Here is a 20,240-nt window from a genome sequence, read left to right on the forward strand (position 1 = left end):
TTAGGGGTAGATTAAAGACCTGTTTTTAGATTTGGAGATGTGTGGAAGTCAAATTTAATCAATGACCTTGCCCTATCAAGCGTAGAAACTTGAAATCTTGATAGTTTGAATGAGTTGGAAGTCTCAGTTACCCTATTGTTTCAAAAAGAGGGGACCTACTGGAACAACATGTATTTATTTACTTGGTTAGCAAGTTGGTGGTGGTGTGCACTGGGATGTGTTTCATTGTAACTCTCTCTGCTCCTGCCGCTGTTTGGCTCTGTACTCATCGTCTCTTGATTAAATTGTTAGTGCATCAGTGTGTTAACTTGTCTTCTTGTTCCAGTCTATCCTCTAGAGTGCGCGTAGTTATTTTCTTGAAATCAAATGTGCTTGTGTCAGTCCTTTAAAGAGCTTTATTAAGGTAACCTGTGCCTGGAGTGCAGCACACAAGACCCTTCAGCGTCTGGCCTTAACATGTTTTGGGATCTCTTTTGGCTACCCAGTTCTTGAGCCTTTTTGAATTTGCCAGTCCATGATATACCATTCCTTTTTCCTTTTGTGTGTGTGTGTGCTCCTTCTTCCTCTAGGTAGCGAAGCCTGCTCATCTCACTTGGCTTCCTTAGGGATCAGTTGGTCAGCTTTCTTCACACAACGCACTGCAATTAAGATAGTGGTAGGAATTACTACTTGATAGAATTTTTTTCTTTTTAAAAGCTTTAAACAAATTATTGTTATCTTTATGTTGCTTTTGCCTGGCTCCTAAAATATATTTGTTGAATGAAAATTGCATAAAAGTTGTTGAGGGTATTAAATGTGAAGAACAGAACTTCATGGTGAGGGTTCCCTTAAACGGGCTATTTAGAGAAGGTCATTCATAGGCTGGATCTTCACAGAAGTGAGATTTGTGTGACAGAGATGAGACAGAAATCATACCTGATGTGAAGAACAGTGGAAGGCGATGGAGGAAGAACTTAGGGTGTGTGAAAAGGGTGGTAAAGGAGCCAACTTGGACGTATCAGAGATAATGTAGTGTGGGAATTATGTAGTCCCTCAAGTTACAGACCTAGTTTGAATCTCCTCTTGTGCTCCTCTAGTGTGTGTATGGTTATGACTTGACTCCCTGAGTGTCAGTAAAATGAGCATGATAATGTCAACTTCATAGGGTTGTGAGGACTGAGAGAAGTAACGCGGTAAGATGTGTCATACGATAACTGACACATATAGGCACTAAATCCTATATAGCGGTCCTAGTTGGTTATGTTGTCAGTAAAGGAACTATTCATCAAATTGAGTTTTATTTTCAGAGGAAACAGTTGAAATGTTAAACTCTTGTATGTGTTTCTTCATTAGTGCTTATGATGACTTGGATTTTAGTTCTAGCTTTTTTTGGCTCATTGCTTGATTCATGAGAGAAAATTATATTTTTGTCTCAAGTATTTAACTTACAGAGTCGAAGATGGTTGACATGTCTATAAAATGTTTATTAATTTTTGAGAGGGAGAGAGACAGAGTGCAAGCAGGGGAGGGACAGAGAGAGAGGGAGACAGAGAATCCAAAGAAGCTCAAGGCTCTGAGCTGTCAGCACAGAGCCCAGTTCAGCACTCGAACATACAAGTGGTGAGATCATGACCTGAGCCAGTCAGACACTTAACGGCTCAGCTACCCAGGTGCCCTGAAGTGCTTTGCATTCTTGCAGGGAGGTAACATGTGAATATAGACATCAGTATTTGAAAACTTAACAGTTTCCTCCTGGTTGAGAACAGGAGAATCAATGGGGAACATCTTTCAATGCTGTACTTACTAATGGAGACATGGTCTTCTTGCCCAGTTGATGATAGTGATTGTTTATCTCTACCTTGGTGTAACCTAGGGAGGATAGTTATGATGGATGTAAATCCATTTTCCTGTTTGACCTGGAAGACTTTCCAACTTTCCAAAAGAAGATCTTTTTACAATTATGATAAAAGGTGAACCAGTGAAGCGGTGTTAAAAAAAAAAAAAAAAAAAGGCTTATTATGACATTAGTGAAAGAGGAAGCTAATCTGTATTGTCAGCTCAGGCCACAGCTAGAGCGTCATTTCTTGACAGATGAAACCATTTCTCGGAAAACATACTGTTTGAGGGTGGGAGGTGAAGGGAATCTTCATCAGATGTTTGCTTAATTTTTATCCAGTTTACAAGCTGCAATTCTATTGGATATTGCATTTCTTTATTCTCTTGGTGACAAGAATTAAGAGCAGATGATGCCCCCATTAAAAAAAAAAAAGCATATGTTCTTGATAGTTCGGCTTTTGGTGTTATTAGATGTTGAGAGATAAGATTTCCTGTGAAGCATGGTTTGATTGCTTGTTGGTATCTCTTGCAATGTAATTTGAACTGTCTTCATTTTTCTCCCTTTGCTGAATTTTTTTTTTCAACGTTTTTATTTATTTTTGGGACAGAGAGAGACAGAGCATGAACGGGGGAGGGGCAGAGAGAGAGGGAGACACAGAACCGGAAACAGGCTCCAGGCTCTGAGCCATCAGCCCAGAGCCTGACGCGGGGCTCAAACTCACGGACCGCAAGATCGTGACCTGGCTGAAGTCGGACGCTCAACCGACTGCGCCACCCAGGCACCCCTGCTGAATTTTTTTAAAAAATAAAAAAGAGGGAGATAACCATATACTTACCTAGAATGATGATAATAATACTGTGGGCTTTAGGGCTTATTACTTAGAACCCAGGTGTTAGAGGACTCCGTCTCTTTGATAATCGCATTTCAGAGGTTTCTGGGCAGAATAAACTCTGGGAGAGGAGAAAGCACTTAACTTTCTGATGTTTTTGTTTTTGCATTTTTGTACTAATTCAGAAGTCCGAAGTTTGATTTGGAATGAACACTTCACAGATTTGGGGCTGCCTGATAATAACAGGGCAGAGAAAGGGGACATTTGACTCCCAGGTTGTGAGGGGACCTGTGTCCACTCTCACAGATATTTTAAACCATACATGAAGTGATTCTCAGTTGGGGAAGAGGCATTGCCTGTTATAATTGTTACAGAAATCATAAAGTCACAATTTCTCATAAAAAGGCTGTGATAGTTTCAGTTCCTGAAATGTTCTGTATAGTTACTATCTTTGTAGATAGTTATAACATGATGTTTTATTTAACACTAGAAACTGTCTTGCTTTTGTTTCCTTTGAAATCAAAAAGTTAAATACACTTTAAAGTTTTATTAATCTCCTTAATAGAAAAGAAGAATTAAAATAAATTTCTATGGCACAAAAACAGACACATAGACCAATGGAATAGAATAGAAACCCCAGAACTAGACCCACAAACGTATGGCCAACTAACCTTTGACAAAGCAGGAAAGAACATCCAATGGAAAAAAGTCTCTTTAACAAATGGTGCTGGGAGAACTGGACAGCAACATGCAGAAGATTGAAACTAGACCACTTTCTCACACCATTCACAAAAATAGACTCAAAATGGATAAAGGACCTGAATGTGAGACAGGAAACCATCAAAACCCTAGAGGAGAAAGCAGGAAATACCTCTCTGACCTCAGCCGTAGCAATTTCTTACTTGACACATCCCCAAAGGCAAGGGAATTAAAAGCAAAAATGAACTACTGGGACCTTATGAAGATAAAAAGCTTCTGCACAGCAAAGGAAACAACCAACAAAACTAAAAGGCAACCAATGGAATGGGAAAAGATATTTGCAAATGACATATCAGACAAAGGGCTAGTATCCAAAATCTATAAAGAGCTCACCAAACTCCACACCCGAAAAACAAATAACCCAGTGAAGAAATGGGCAGAAAACATGAATAGACACTTCTCTAAAGAAGACATCCAGATGGCCAACAGGCACATGAAAAGATGCTCAACGTCGCTCCTCATCAGGGAAATACAAATCAAAACCACACTCAGATATCACCTCAAGCCAGTCAGAGTGGCCAAAATGAACAAATCAGGAGACTATAGATGCTGGAGAGGATGTGGAGAAACGGGAACCCTCTTGCACTATTGGTGGGAATGCAAATTGGTGCAGCCACTCTGGAAAACAGTGTGGAGATTCCTCAGAAAATTAAAAATAGACCTACCCTATGACCCAGCAATAGCACTGCAGGAATTTACCCAAGGGATACAGGAGTGCTGATGCATAGGGGCACTTGTACCCCAATGTTTATAGCAGCACTGTCAACAATAGCCAAATTATGGAAAGAGCCTAAATGTCCATCAGCTGAAGAATGGATAAAGAAATTGTGGTTTATATACACAATGGAGTACTACGTGGCAATGAGAAAGAATGAAATATGGCCCTTTGTAGCAACGTGGATGGAACTGGAGAGTGTTATGCTAAGTGAAATAAGCCATACAGAGAAAGACAGATACCATATGTTTTCACTCTTAGGTGGATCCTGAGAAACTTAACAGAAACCCATGGGGGAGGGGAAGGAAAAAAAAAAAAAAAGAGGTTAGAGTGGGAGAGAGCCAAAGCATAAGAGACTCTTAAAAACTGAGAACAAACTGAGGGTTGATGGGGGGTGGGAGGGAGGGGAGGGTGGGTGATGGGTATTGAGGAGGGCACCTTTTGGGATGAGCACTGAGTGTTGTATGGAAACCAATTTGACAGTAAACTTCATATACTGAAATAAATAATAAATAAATAATTTCTAATAATGTAGGTGAATTTGAGAGTTTTGTTTGTAATTAGTCCTGAGAAGAAAATATAGGTTCAGGGAACATTTGTAGCCACTTCTAAATAGCTATAGAGTTTTCCTTAAGGATTACCTTTCTTTTTTAGTCTTAATCTAGAAAAATTAAAAACTTTTTTTCCTGAGAAAATTCAGTGTTCTTTTGCTTTTGTTGATTATATAAATAAATGTTAGAGGGAAGTAGGGCCACTGTTTGGGGCCAGATTGTGCAGGACACTGGGTGTCCTTCAGGTAACACCTATTGGCTAGACCCCAGGGCTCCAGGGAATGTATCTGTGCTTTTACCCTTGTGTGATTCAGTGTTTTCCATGTATTGGAATGACAGCTGGTATAGATTTTGAAGCTGAAGGGAAAATAACTGAATTCTAGTTCAAGGTTCTGAGGGGAGGATGGCAGAACTCTTAAAAACAATCTGCCAGAGGTCTTTCTCTGGGCTTATTTCCTCCATAACTGTGGAAGGGTCCCAGAAGGCAACACGCAAGATAACTGAATTCCTGGAGGTTCCTGGGAAGGAATCTTCCCAGTTTTTATGGATTCTTGCTTCTGTTGGCCAAATTGCTTTTTTCACTTGTGCAATAGATATGATTAACCTTTGGGGTTTGTGTTTTCTGTGATTACAACATGAGGAAATACATTCCTTTTGTATTATATTTTAGTGGAATGTGAATTTTAGGGATTGTGTAGCATTCTAAAAGCATACATCTCCTGATACATGTTATACAGGAGATGTATGGTCTTTATTTTGCTAATTAGGTAGCTGACCTTTTTACCATCTCACATAATTTAACAGTTAAAGGGTGATTAAGCTGTTAAAAAAAAAGTGTTTAAAAAAAATAAGTGCTTGCTGACATCATCTTTCCGAGAACACTAGTATAAGCGATTTACTATAACAAGATCTTAGTTTTTCCTGTTGGCAAATGACATGTAATATTTACAGAGGTCTTGGGTTCAGTCCAGGAGAAACAGTTCAGATAAATTGATGTGTGAAACTGTAGCTATTTAACATTTTCTTTCGTATGGAGATCATGTGAACAGTTTTTTTAGTTTAAAAGTGGGGAGAAAAAGGACATTTAGAATAGATTTCCTTCAGGGGAGCAGCTTAAATTGAATGTATTCTCCAGAGTTAAACATCAAACATCTGTTCAGTTTATAATTCAGTTATATTCTTCTAACAGTTGTATGTTTAGGATACTAAGCCAGTGTTAATTCTGTTGTATGTACATGCCTTCTGTCCCTGAGAAACCTTCTCCTCCGTTTCCATCAAAATGCTACAAGGTTGGGGTGCCTGGGTGGCTCTGTCCATGAAGCGTCCAACGTTTAATGTTAAGCGTCCGACTTTATTGGCTCAGGTCATGATCTCACTGTTGGTGATTTCAAGCCCCGCTTTGGGCTCTCTGCTGTCAGCACAGAGCCCGCTTAGGATCTTTGTCTCCCTCTCTCTCTGCCCCATTCTGCCTCCTCTCAAAAATAAACAAACATTAAAGAAATGATACAAGGTAAAGTTTTGTAGTCCACATTTTTAAATCAGCATAATTTCTAAATCTGTGAGATTTTTTACTCCCCCCCACCAAAGCATGATTTTTAAGGGCTCCATTAAAGTAGTGCATCTTTCATATATATTGTAATTTACCTGTTATTAGGCATTTTGGAAATTTGTTATTTCCCCTTTTGTGTGTGTGTGTTACTGTTAGACTGTGCTTATCTCTGGGTATATCCATTGGTTTCATTCACAGAAACGGAAACCTTGGATTTGTAAGAGTTTATGCCTATAAACCAGACATCTGAAAGTTCTCTTATAGTCTCATCTAGTGCTTACTAAGGGGCTAGCCATGGCCTGGACAGCACTTCAAAAAGGTTTTGGAAAAATAAACTTTACAAAAATTTTTAATTAAAAAAGAAATTATCTCTTCAATTTAATTTTTATATTTTGATTAATAGATTAAATTTTTTTTCATATTTATTAGTCTCTTGTGTATTGTCCTTGTTCATCTTTTAAAATGGGGTCTCTGTCATTTTCTTATTGATTTGTAAGTACTCTTTGTATCTTAATCCTTCTTTGGTTGTATATGTTGTAAATACATTCTCTTAATTTTGAGGCCTGCTTTTTCTTTTTTTAATTGAAGTATAGTGGACATACGATATTATACTAGCTTCAGGTGTACAATATAGTGATTCAGCATTTATATGTTTATATATAAATTTTATATGCATTATAAAATGCTCACCACAATCAGTGTAATTACCATTTGTCACCAGAGAAAGTTTTTACAATATTATTGGCTGTATTCCCTATGCTGTACCTTTCATTCCTGTGACATTTACTTACTTTATAACTGGCAGTTTGTAACTCTTAATCCCCGTCATCTGTTTCACTCATCTTCCCACCCTCCTTTCTCTGACAACCACCAGTTTGTTCTCAATATTTATTCATTTTATTTATTTTATTATTTTGAATTTTTGAATTTTTGAATTTTGAATTTTGAATTTTTTTATTTTTTTATTATTTATTTATTTATTTATTTATTTATTTTTAGAGAGGGAGGGAGAGAAGGGGGAGAGGGAAGGAGAAAATCTTAAGCAGGCTCCATATGCAGGGTGGAGCCCGACACAGGGCTTGATCCCATGACCTGAGCTGAAATCAAGAGTCAGATGATCAACCAACTGAGCCACCTGTGTGCCCCTGTTCTCTGTATTTATGAGTCTGTTTCTGCTTTTTTTAATTTGTTAATTTTTTAGATTCCATGTATAAGTGACGTCATACAGTCTTCCTTTTTTTTTTTTTTTTTTTTTTTTTTGGCCTGACTTATTTCAATTAGTGTAATACCCTCTAGGTCATCCATATTGTTGTAGATGGTGAAATTTTTACTTTTAAAAGCTAGAAATATGTCTAAACTAGATATGTTTATCTATTGTGTTATAACACAGTCTAATGAGGCGTCTTTAGTTGTCTTGTAAAGAATTAGAATATTCTGGAGCGCCTGACTGGCTCAGTCAGTACAGCATGTGTCTCAATCTCAGGGTCATGAGTTTGAGCCCCATGTTGGGCATGGGGCCTACTGAAAAAAAATTAGAATATTCTCTCTGTATTTAAATATTTTTAGCACTTAATTTAAATATAGTTAAATACTAAAAATTATTTAAATATAGTTGAATGCAGATCTATTGAGGAATGAAGCAAATGTAGTTACCATGGAAATCAAGTCTCCTCTATTTGAGGCCGGTTGTGGTTTTTTTGGTATTTTTGTTGTTTTTTTTGTTTTTGTTTTTTTGTAGGTAGACCTATCAATTCTTAGACCCCAAGACTCTAAATGATCCTTTTACTTTTAGGAAGGTAGGTGCTTTATTCCTTTCACCATATTTTACTCTTTGGTCAGTTTTTCTAGTTACAGTAGCTAATCAAGTACAAACAAAAGTATTTCCAATACCACAGTAACAAACAAAAAGATTTCATTTTTATACTTCCAAAAAAAGGAATAATTTAGGACTTGATTCAACTCTTTTGTGGTGCTGTTATTTTTCTTTGCTTTGTTTCTTCTATCATTTTATTAATACCTAGAACATTAATATCAATAAAAATGAGAAGTTTGAAATGACAATTATGGTTTGTCATTCTCTATTTCAGATGATCACAGTCGTGTTAAACTGCAAAATGCTGAAAATGATTATATTAATGCCAGTTTAGTTGACATAGAAGAGGCGAAAAGGAGTTACATCTTAACACAGGCAAGTGATGTGGTGTCGAGCAGATGCCTGGCAATGCAGTTATTGTGGTTGGTATGCTTTGAAACATAGCTAAAAGTATGTCTTTACTTCTTTTGGAAATGAGATGCTGTTTGTTTTTTCTGTTGTTACATAGTAGAGTGTAGACATTTTAATGTTTTGCAGGTTTGTATGTGAACATGAAAGTAATTTTTAATGTTGCACATTCCAAGAAGGAAAATGTTTTTTTTTTTTATTTTTTTTATTTTTTTTTCAACGTTTATTTATTTTTGGGACAGAGAGAGACAGAGCATGAATGGGGGAGGGGCAGAGAGAGAGGGAGACACAGAATCAGAAACAGGCTCCAGGCTCTGAGCCATCAGCCCAGAGCCCGACGCGGGGCTCGAACTCGCGGACCGCGAGATCGTGACCTGGCTGAAGTCGGACGCTTAACCGACTGGGCCACCCAGGCGCCCCAGGAAAATGTTTTAATGAAATGGTTTAGGCCAATTCTTTTCAGGCAAATTATCTTCCTTGCTTTATATTGATACAAAGCGTTTGTTAATGCTTTGTTAAGTTCTCTTCACATAACTTGTATCATAACCAGAGGCCCTTTGAAAGCCCTTCTTGACCCACTTCTCTGACATACAGTTTCAGAGAGTTTGAACATGCCTTTGATGGGTATCTGCCCTTTGTTTGGAGTGAGGGTGGTAAGACCAGGTGCCCAGAATACTGGCTAGGAAGCCAGAGACCATAACAGTTCCCTTTGGCATTCTGCCTGATTGCTTCTTGGCACATTGGCCACACCCATATTCTAGCACTACTACTCTTCCATTCTTAGATAATAAAAATTATTTTGGTTTATCCACACCAGCTTCCCTTTATCAAATGACAGAGACTTAATGAACAGTACTGCTATATCCCCCAGTTACTGATTTTTAAATTTTAAGTATAAGCTGTATGTTCATAATATTTGAGGTTTTTAAAAATGTAGATCAGAATAACCTGTTATTGAAAGAGAAAATGGGTGGCTCGGTGGCTCATTCAGTTAAGTGTCTGACTCTTGATTTCGGCTTAGGTCATGATCTCATGGTTTATGAGAGCAAGCCCTGCATTGGGCTCTGTGCTGACAGTGCAGAGCCTGCTTGGGATTCTCTCGTCTTTTCTGTCTGTCACTCCTCTGCTTACCCCTCCTAAAAGTAAATAAACATTAAAAACAAAACAGAGAAAACAGTTTCATATAGTAAAAAGATTAGACTATTTCTAGTTGGCAGGAAATGAAAATAATTTTACTTAAAGTAAAATGCTCCTGTATGTCAAAAAAGAAAAAGAGAAACAATCTAAGTTAAAAAAAAAAAAAAAAACTGGCAAAGAACATAAATTCATAGTTCAAAGAAAAATATAAAGGTAGACAATATACATATGAAAAGATACTCAATTTTTCTAGTCATGAGGGAATATACATTTAATAACCACTTTTCACCAGTCAGAACAGCAGAGATTTAAAAGTTTATAATACTCAGTGGTTACATATGTATAGACATAAAGATACATGTGAGGGTGTTTATTGAAACTTAATTTTAATAGTACCGGACCAGAAAGAATAGGACAGAAATAATTTGTGAGGGACTGGCTAAATAAATTATACATATACCATTAATATTGGTTATTTCTAAGAATTAGGAATACATAGAGTTTAATTTGTCATTTCCTGCCCTTTTGTAATATTTGGCATTTTTTATGAGCATTCATGACATTTTTAATTAATTTTTTTTAACATTTATTATTGACAGAGAGACACAGAGCATGAGCAGGGGAGGGGCAGAGAGAGGGGGAGACACAGAATCTGAAGCAGGCTCCAGGCTCTGAGCTGTCAGCACAGAGCCCAGCGTGGGGCTTGAACTCCCAAACCGCAAGATCATGACCAGAGCCGAAGTTGGATGCCCAACGGACTGAGCCACCCAGGCACACCCCGCATTCATGACATTTTTTATAAACTCATTTTTAGAATTTCAGTTTATTTTCTATTTGAAAAAGCTATAATGTTCAAAAATAGAAAAGAATAATTACTCTAGATCCCTTATCACAACCCTCTCTTTCTCTTTCTCTTTCTCCCTTTCTTCCAATTTCCCAGTCTCATTTATTGGTTCTTCTTATTGTAGTCCAAATTTTGTAGGTGTTTCTCAGGATTCTGATTTAGGAGTTTTTTCCCCTTTTCAGTTTACACTCAAGGCTTCAGACTCTCTGGAACCATATGTTCAACCTTCGTATCTTAAGAGAATGTAGACTCTGGATTCATAGTATTTATGCCCAAATCCTGGTCCCACTGCTTCACTGGGTATTCATCCATCTAACAAAGATTTATTGAGTATCTACTGTGTGGTAGGCATTAAATAAAATAGACATTAAGTAAAAATGCCATTATGAACTTTACATTGTAGTGGGAGATAAGATTAATAAGAGCTAGGAATTTTGTAACATTGTTCTGTACTTTATGTTTTGTGTGATTTAAGGCTCAGGCTAACTCTCTCTGGTAAATACTGTCATCACCCTGATTTTATGCATGAGGAATCATCTAAAGAGACCAGGAACATTAAACAACTTTACCAAGGTCATACGGGAAGTGAGCTGAAGCCAGAATTTGAAGCCCCATTGACACTCTGGGTCATGCTCTTAATCATTCAGCTCTACTAGCATAATAAAATTGCTGTGTGACCTTGGACAAGCTACCTAACTCTCCAAGCTTGTATATATATCTATATTATTGATATATAAATATATCTATATTATCTATGGAATGATGTTGAGCAAAATTCTTATGGTGCCTGGTACTATGGTAAGCCCTCCAGTGATTATTTGTTGTGGCATTTGTTATTACTTTTTTATTTGTAGCAGTAATAATGATAATAATTATAAAATATTAGAATATAAATATATTTATTAAATATTAGAATTTAAACATTTATATAAATATAAAATATTATAAAGTCCATAACAATAAAGAAAATACCTGATTAACGCACTCCTAATTGTGTTTAAGCATCCTGTCCCTGTTGGACTGCTCTGCATGTCCTGACAGAATCAGAGGCTGTTTTCAGTTTTTTATTCTTTTCTGAATTTCCACCCTATATTTTCTAGGTCTTTACTGGATATTTTTTTAAGTTTATTTATTTTTGAGAGAGAGAGAGACAGAGCATGAGTTGGGGAGGGGCAGAGAGAGAGGAAGACATAGAATCTGAAGCAGATTCCAGGCTCTGAGCTGTCAGCACAGAGCCTGATGTGGGGCTCAAACTCAAAGACAGCAAGATCATAATCTGAGTCGAAGTTGGATGCTCAGCTGACTGAGCCACCCAGGTGCCCCTCTCTTTTTTAATCAAGCCATCTCCCTTCCTGTTTTTCTCACCTGGGCTAAAGCTGTCCTCATCATGTACTGAATCCTAATGCAATAGCTTTTTAACTTGTTTCCTTGCCACCAGTCCCTCCCATCCTAATCCATCTTTAACAATGCCACCAGAATTATTTTTGTAACATACAAATCTGATCATACCACTTCTTAAAAACTTTGGTGACTGTTTCCTGTATTCACTCTGGTTTCGTACACACTTCCATACTTCCACTTCATCCTCATTTGCCCTGAACTTGCATGTGCTTTGCCTTCTGTTTGGAATGCACCCTTACTCCCCATCCTTCCATGACGCCTCCCTGTATCAGTGCCCTCGTCATTTTTAAGGCCCTGCTGTAGCATCCTTCCTACTCCTGAAGATCTGATGGTTTACCCCTTACTCTTATGGCACTTGATATTTTTCAGTTAGTAGGACAAGGACTTCTTGCCTTTTTACTTAGTAAGCTCTTTGAAGGCTGGGAATATTTTAAAGGACAGAGAAAACTAGAGATGCTATATGTTTAATAAAACCTCAGCTGTTCTGATTGTCCTTTGTAGCTTATTATTTTTATCATCTTTTTCCTCTGAGTTTTTGCAATTAAAATATATATATATATCTCAGTCCTTGGTTTAAATCTCCATTTTGCAGGAAAAAATTGATAGTATTGGGGCACCTGGGTGGCTCAGTTTCTTAAGTGTCTGATTCTTGGTTTTGGCTCAGGTCATGATCTCATGGTTTTGTGAGTTCAGGCCCTGCAGATGCTGTCTCTGTCTCTCAAATAAATAAACTTAAAAAAAAAAAAAGGCTTTAAAAAAATTGATAGTATTGCTTGTAGATGGGAAAACTGAGCAATAAACCCACCCCTCTCCCTTTTGAGCCACCAGTGGAGTGTGTTTTTGTTTTTTTGTGTGTGTATACACTAAGGAGTGACTTCTCTGGTGAATTGATAGATCCATTTATTTAGATGAAAGAAAGGGCATTAATTTTACTGGGGATTTTCTCATTGCTCTTTTTTATTTTTACACTTTGTTTTAGAAGTAGATCAAGTAATAGATAATGTACATTGAGGACAACAGTATCTTCAAACATTTGGTTGCAGTTTCTCAGTATTCTGAGATTTCCAACCTTTTTATAATTTAGAAGCTTAGAGTTTATTAATTCAAATAATATTTCAGAGCATCTGCTATATACTAGGGAATACAACTGCCTAAAAGATGCTTTCAGCCTTGAACCACTTGAATCGTCTTGTTTGACATGGGAAGCTGATGTTCCAGAACACCTGGCCTCCAGCCCCTGATGCTGCCTGTCACTCTGCCCTGTGAAAGGGATGCATGCTGCCTTATTAGCTGCAGTAGAACCTCATTCACTTTCACCTTTAAAATTAGTTCCAATTTGGCCGTGGCCTTTTCATCTCTTATTTGCCCTTTCTTCTGCCCTATGCTACCATTAAGCAAAATGTGAAGATAATTGGAAGTGCATAATATGATTTGATTTTTTTCCCCCATGACAATATTGTAATATGAACCATTGCCCCTTTTAAGTCTGCTATTGAGGTTGTACATGCTGTGGTTTTTGTAGATTAGCAGCTTTGTAGTGGTTCAGGTACTTTGATATTTCTGCTTTTTCTGGAAATCTTTTGCCAGTTAACTTGGGTGGTTGGTTGGCTAGTGATGGCATAGATTTCTTCTTTTGTAAGACTGCCATGATCCATGACAGTCAGGGCCTCTTTTCCTAATATGAAAGCTGAAGGGGACAGAAATTTCCTTTGCAGCTAGAACTGGACTAGTCAGATACTCCTGCCTGTGATCTTGACTTTGGTTTATTTATAGGTTATGCGTAAATGCTACAGCCACCTGAGTATGGCGATGCCAGCAAAGCAAGGTGATAAGGAGTGCCAGTGTCAGGAGCACTGTACCAAGCTGACTGGTTTGAGCAGAATCTTGCCTGGACGTTGGTTCCCACCAAAGCCTGGCTCTCCAGCCCTCAACTCCGAAAGTCATCTGATAGCCTAAAAAATTCCTTTTCTTCCTAAGTAAATAAAAGTCAGTTTTGATCACTTATAAACAACTAGTACAGACCTATTTTTTAAATCAAGTAGATTTAAAGTTATGATTTACTTACTATGATCCAATAAACTGTTTCAAAGCAGAAACATACTTGAAGGAATTTTCTTTGAGCCTTGTTCCATCTCCTTTCTCTTACCTACTTTTTCTTGCCTGTTCTTACAGGGTCCACTTCCTAATACAGGTTGCCATTTCTGGCTCATGGTTTGGCAGCAAAAGACCAAGGCAGTTGTCATGCTAAACCGAGTTGTGGAGAAGGAATCGGTAAGTAATACTTAATATTTACAACTTGGCGTACTCCCTGTTATCATTAGCTTATAAATGTTTTCATATTTGTTTTGGGATATTGATTCATTCATTAGTTTGGCTTTGAATTGCTGAAGCCTAGAGGTCAGTCTGTTTCTGACCAGAAGAACTCTAGTATAACCTTTTCCTTTCTTGCTGTAAGCATTTAGGTAGCGATTGCACACCACTACCCTCCAAGATGTAAATGTCATGAAACAAATATTGACCAGTAGCGATACGTAGATCTTTGGAATCCCTAGGCTTTATTAGAATTTTTATAGTTTATTGGGGCTCCTGGGTAGCTCATTCAGTTAAGTGTCTGACTCTTAATTTCAGCTCAGGTCATGATCTTACAGTTTGTGGGTTCAGGCCCCACAGCCTGCTTGGAATATTCTCTCTCTCTCTCTCTCTCTCTCCCCCTCCCTCCCTCCCTCCCTCCTTCTCTCTCTCCTTCTCACTCTGCCCCTCACTCCCCTGCTCACACACTTTCTCAAAATAAATAAATTTTTAAAAATTTATAATTTACTATTATCAAAATCGTGAAAATTTTATAAAAGATTAAAGTCACAGGGTTGGTTTTTTTTAATCTTGATAAATTTTAATTGGCTCTTAGGCCATGAGACGTGTAAAATTTACATGTATCAGTATGGAAATGTATAAATTTATTAAAACTTTAGGTGCAGTCTAAACAAGTATTAATAATTATTTAAGTCTTTAACTTTTGTAGCTTTAGGTTCCTTTTCTGTCAAAGAAGCAAATTGGAAAGTATTGTCTGTAAGATCTCTTCCAGCCTTAAGATCTTGGACTGTTCTACTTCTTCAGATGCCTGATTCTTACTTTTTTCTAAATTCATAGTTGGTGGCTTTTAATGGTGATACAAATTATTCTACTCTCTTTCTAATCTGAAATGGCACTGACATACCAGAATGTCCAGCAGTGTCAGCATAGTTTTTTATGGTGGCTTTTTCATGGTTTTCAGTGTGACTTAAAAATTAAGTGATGATGACATTGTTTGAACAGTTTGAGCAGCATTGCAAACTAGATGATTTATAAGTCTCATCTCTCTTTTTGGAGTATAATTACTAATTAATAAAAGAAGACTGCCCATGGAAATTAGAAATCATATTTATAGTGCTTGGATCTAGATACTTAATAAGATTCAAATTTAATTATTTTGGGGAAGATTATTTCATGGGTGGTATTACTTTGTGAAGAGTCCCATAATGTCTTTTTATGGTGTTAGCAGTCATTGCTGGTCAGGGCTTACTTAGTTCCTTAATTAATTAGGGGTTATGAAATAGTGGTATTTCAATTTTATCATTCCTTCTTGAATTTTTGTTGGAATACTTCTATAAAGAGAAACTTCCATTCTTGTTAGCTGACACTAACTAACTATATAGGAAAAGAAGTTTTCAAAATAGAGTTCATTTCCTAGTGTCCTCAACAGGTGACCAGGTAGGTTTTTTTTGGTGGGGCAGGCACTGGAGGGGATCAATTATTACGAACTCATAGATTCAAACATACTTGATTCGTTTCACTCCATTGCAGTTATTGTCCTTATTAGTATTCTAATATTATTATCCTTAATGTCCTTAATAATAATAAGGATAATAATAGTATTATCCTTATTAGTATTCTAATTAACCCTCCGCTGGTTGGCAGAAATCTCTTCAAGTTGGGCTCTGAGTCAGAAACCTAAGAGTCAAAACCAAAGAGTCTTTAATAATTTTCTTAATATCTGGAATGACTACTTGTTGAAGCTTATGTTAACCTCTTCTTCATAGAGTCAACCATGTCTCTAAGGAGCCTTGGTTTCCTTTTAATGGGCAGTGGTATTTCAAGGTGGCAGTAAAAATAGGGATGTTTGATGTTGGACTGGTCATTATTTTTAGAGCTTTTCAGTGAAGAGAGCTAAGAAAAAAAATATGTTTGTGTGTTAGATAACATACTTCAAGGGTTCATACTGATACTTTTGATTCAAATTTAGAACTGTAGGGGTTGGCATAACCCTTTCTACCTTGTATCTGTTATCTCCTTTTTCCATACTATGAATCCTGCTCCTCAAAGACACTACGGATAAAGAATATCTTATAATGACTCTTTACCTTTGTTCCATATTACACACCAAAAATACTCATAATTAGGGTATCAACTCCAATACCAAAGTAATTACTAAAAAAGTTTAAAATTTTTTCCATCTTCTGTTTTTTAAGTTGTATTTTACCTACCTACGTTTTCAGAGTATATGACGTACTATAGTCTCTTTCATATCCCTTTTAAGCTCTTAGTTCTACGTGTAAATATATATTTGATATTCATTGCCAGTGTTGTTGATGTCTCTCCAGTTGTCCTGTCGATAGCTCATTCTCTAGTGGATCCTAAGGAAGGACTCATGGGCATTAGAGTTCCTGATTTCTTACCTGTCAATGACAGTTTATCTGCTGTCTTAATGCTTAAAAGTCACTTTGGCAGGATATAAAATCTTGGCTCACATTTGCTTTTCTTTGAGCAACTTAAATACATTATTACTCCATTTCCTCCTGGCATAGCAAATTACTGCCAAAGTAAATTGAACATCGTATTTTATTTCCTTTATAAGTCACATGGTTTTTTTTGTTTTTGTTTTTTTTATCTAGGTTACTCAAAGTAATTTTTTTTTCTTCAAATTCCATTAATTTTACCAAAATATGTCTTTGGGTTGGTCATTCTGGTTCAGATTTTTCCAAGTGTGTAGTGTGGTCTTTCAGTATATGATTTTTAAAGAAAAGTGTATTGATTATACTTGTAAGTATTTTCTGTGTGCTTGCTTTGATGTCCTTCTTTGGGTCCTCCAATTACGCATGTTAGGTTTTCTTTGCTTATTTTTATATTTGTCACTTTCTCTCAAATCCTATGTCTCTTTCTTCATTTCTTTTTTATTTCAGAAATGTCCTCCTTTCCTCATCTTTTTCTCCAGAGACAATATCTGCAGCATTTATTCACACCTCTTTGCCTTTCAATTTAGTCTTCATTTCAGAATTGATATGTTCTTTGATTCCTAATTTTTTTTTTTATGTCTCCTGTCACATCATTTCTGAGTTGTTCTCATTCTCATTTACTCTCTTTTCACTTTTTGTATCATATTTAAAATGTCTTTTAGCACCTTTGGAAGTACCAGCTCATAGTATTCATTTGTTTGGAGGTATTGTTACTGTTTGTGATTTGTAGTCATTTCTGATTTGGACAGGGAGAAGTGGCCCTATTTTATAACGTTGTTTTTCTGGTGCATTCTTCCTGATGAAGTGGCTCTTTATCTCACCTTGCCTCAGTCTGGTGCCCTCATAATTTGGCTTTGGGGGAGATGCTTTTATTGTCACAAATAGGAATTCCATATCAGTAGTTCTGCCACAATGTAACAACTCTAGGTAGAGGGAGCTTATCTTCTGATTTGCTTCTCTGACTTAATTTTAGTAAGTAAATATACAATGTTATTTTCAGAATAAGTAGTATTTAGTAGCAGATTCATGGATATTTTTAGAAAATACTTGTAAAATAAAGCCTTTTCAATACTGTTTGAAAAAAGATTCTTACAAGAGGTTGATACTTTTAGAAATGTGAAGTGAATACCAATATGATGTTAAACTGTAGGTTACCATGCTTTAGAAGTGACGGATTCATTTTTATTTTATGAACATACCTACCTGTTTATGACTTTTTTAGTATAAGTTACAGGAACATTGTGCAAACCTGCTTTTATAAAAATGTCAATCTTCTTAAAATACATTAAGCATCAAACATAGTGTAATTGTTCATAGATTTGGGTACTTGAAAAAAATATAGCATGAATGTGTGTGGTTTGTCTTCCTTTCCCAGCTTTTTATGATTTCATCATGTCTATGAACTAATATATACATATTCTTAAATTTAGGTTAAATGTGCACAGTACTGGCCAACAAAAGATGACCGAGAGATGCTATTTAAAGAAACAGGATTCAGTGTGAAGTTCTTGTCAGAAGATGTGAAGTCATATTATACAGTACATCTACTGCAGTTAGAAAATATCAATGTAAGACTTTTCATCCCAAAAGATTGGACCTTATGTGTTGATTTTCTGAATTATTCTTTGTCATTAGATTTGAAGCTTGGGGCTGCACATACATTTCGATATTGTCTATAATACTATATAATCATAATCATTATGTTTCATATTTATGGTAGCTCTCTGAGGACTCCTGAGAAAACCTAGAAGTTAAGAATTTTAAAGTTCAGCTTGATATATGAGGATTGAAGATAATTTATTAAAATTTCTTGGGGATTGAGAGGGAGAGAGCTTTAGAATCAGGCCACCCTGGATTCAAATCCCAGCTCTGCTGTTGAGTTTAAATGTCCTTGGGACCTGTTTCTCAACTTTCCTCATCTGTAAAGTGGAGATTGTAATAGCTCCCTTTCAGGGCTGTTTTGGCAATCAAATGAAGCGGTGTATGCAAAGCACGTGATGCAGAATAGGTGCCCAGTAAACACCATGGCACTTGGTACTTACAAGAGTAGCAGGCTATTCAAGAAAATAACTTACTGGAATGTTGTTCATTCGAATGATTCACCACAGAGAAATTTGAGGGAAATGGTGAAATAAGTTTAGCATATGGTCTCAAGAACATTTATTTGGATCTTTTCCAGAAATATAAGAATTGTTCCTTATTTTTTGGTTGAGATATCTGTACATGGTGGATTGTGAACCTGCTGCTGTTAAGCTGGGGATCAGGACGTTTCTCCCCCCTTTTACCATCTACCTGTCTAGTGTTGTAATTGGGATAACTGGAAAATATGAAATGAGAGTGATTCTGAGATGCTCTTAGGAGCCAGGGAAACTAGAAAATAGGAAAATGTTTGCCAAAAAATAATTTCAGGAATACATCTGTTTCAGTTAACCATTAACTGAATTAAGTGATTAATATGTGATCATTGTCCAAAAAAAGCTTTATAGAGAAGGGATATATAAAGTGCGCACGTGCATGCACACACACACGCACGCACGCACACACATGCACACACACACCACAAATACACGCACTTTTAGTTATGTAGAAATACCTTGTATAGTTGATCTCTTGGAACCCCTCTGTTTTTTGCTGCCCACTCTAAGCACAGGTGCACATAGTGTGCTTAGGGCCCACTCCCAACTGCCCATGACATCCATAACTAAGCTTTTCATGTGATCTCTTAGGTTATCTAAGAAGTCTCAGGGTTGGGAATTACAAGGCTTAGATTTATTTATAAATTTCCCTTACTGTAGTTATTTTGCACCAGCTATTCCATTTACGTATGTCTTTAAGTTGCCCTGAGATACATCAATAATTGTTTGTGCAGTGCTTATTCCCAGAAACAGAACTGCTTTTCCATAAACTTCTCATAGTTCTCTGAATCATCTTCTCTTGGTATTTATCCCAAGTACCTCATCTGCTTTGGCATTAAAATTAATTTGGGGCGCCTGGGTGGTGCAGTCAGTTAAGCGTCCGACTTCAGCCAGGTCACGATCTCGCGGTCCGTGAGTTCAAGCCCCGCGTCAGGCTCTGGGCTGATGGCTCAGAGCCTGGAGCCAGTTTCCGATTCTGTGTCTCCCTCTCTGTCTGCCCCTCCCCCGTTCATGCTCTGTCTCTCTCTGTCCCAAAAATAAATAAACGTTGAAAAAAAAAATTAATTTGGATGGAGAGGGTCATAGATATTTTTCCCTGTTTCTGAAACCTATCCTAATTAAGAGTTGATTAACATGATAAAATAGAATGACTTTTATATTTTATCATTTTGCAAAGCACTTTTACGTATGTATCACTTGACCCATATTCTTCCTATGATTTGATAGAGTAAATATTCTTAATATCTCTGTATTTCATGTATTTTTTAAAAACCTAAAATCCATTAGGTTATAGGATTTTTTCCATAAATAGATTACTCAGCTAATAAGTGACAGGCTCTAGAACTCAAATCCAAATCTCCTGACTTGTAATGATATGGGGCTAAGTCTTTTGAAAAAAGTATGAATTGTCAAAGTAAAGGAAAACCCTTGGTTTTGAAGCATCTTTCTGGATTTGAGGCCCGCATGTGAACTGGCCGGCCAACCATTGGCCAAAACTGTGTTTTAGTTGCTAG

The 20,240-nt window shown here is 36.8% G+C and overlaps 1 protein-coding gene across 4 annotated transcripts in view; it reads left to right on the forward strand.

Moving 5' to 3' along the window:
* PTPN2 (protein tyrosine phosphatase non-receptor type 2) overlaps nucleotides 1-20,240 on the forward strand; it is an 85,294-nt gene that overhangs the window by 38,647 nt on the left and 26,407 nt on the right. For all 4 annotated transcript variants that reach the window (XM_043559431.1, XM_043559429.1, XM_043559428.1 and 1 more), the window contains 3 exons: nucleotides 8,307-8,407; nucleotides 13,995-14,093; nucleotides 18,022-18,159. In XM_043559431.1, the coding sequence (XP_043415366.1) occupies nucleotides 8,307-8,407; nucleotides 13,995-14,093; nucleotides 18,022-18,159 (338 nt within the window). The remainder of the gene's footprint in view (nucleotides 1-8,306; nucleotides 8,408-13,994; nucleotides 14,094-18,021; nucleotides 18,160-20,240) is intronic.

Source organism: Prionailurus bengalensis, chromosome D3, assembly GCF_016509475.1.
Source record: "Prionailurus bengalensis isolate Pbe53 chromosome D3, Fcat_Pben_1.1_paternal_pri, whole genome shotgun sequence".
Lineage (NCBI taxonomy): Eukaryota > Metazoa > Chordata > Mammalia > Carnivora > Felidae > Prionailurus > Prionailurus bengalensis.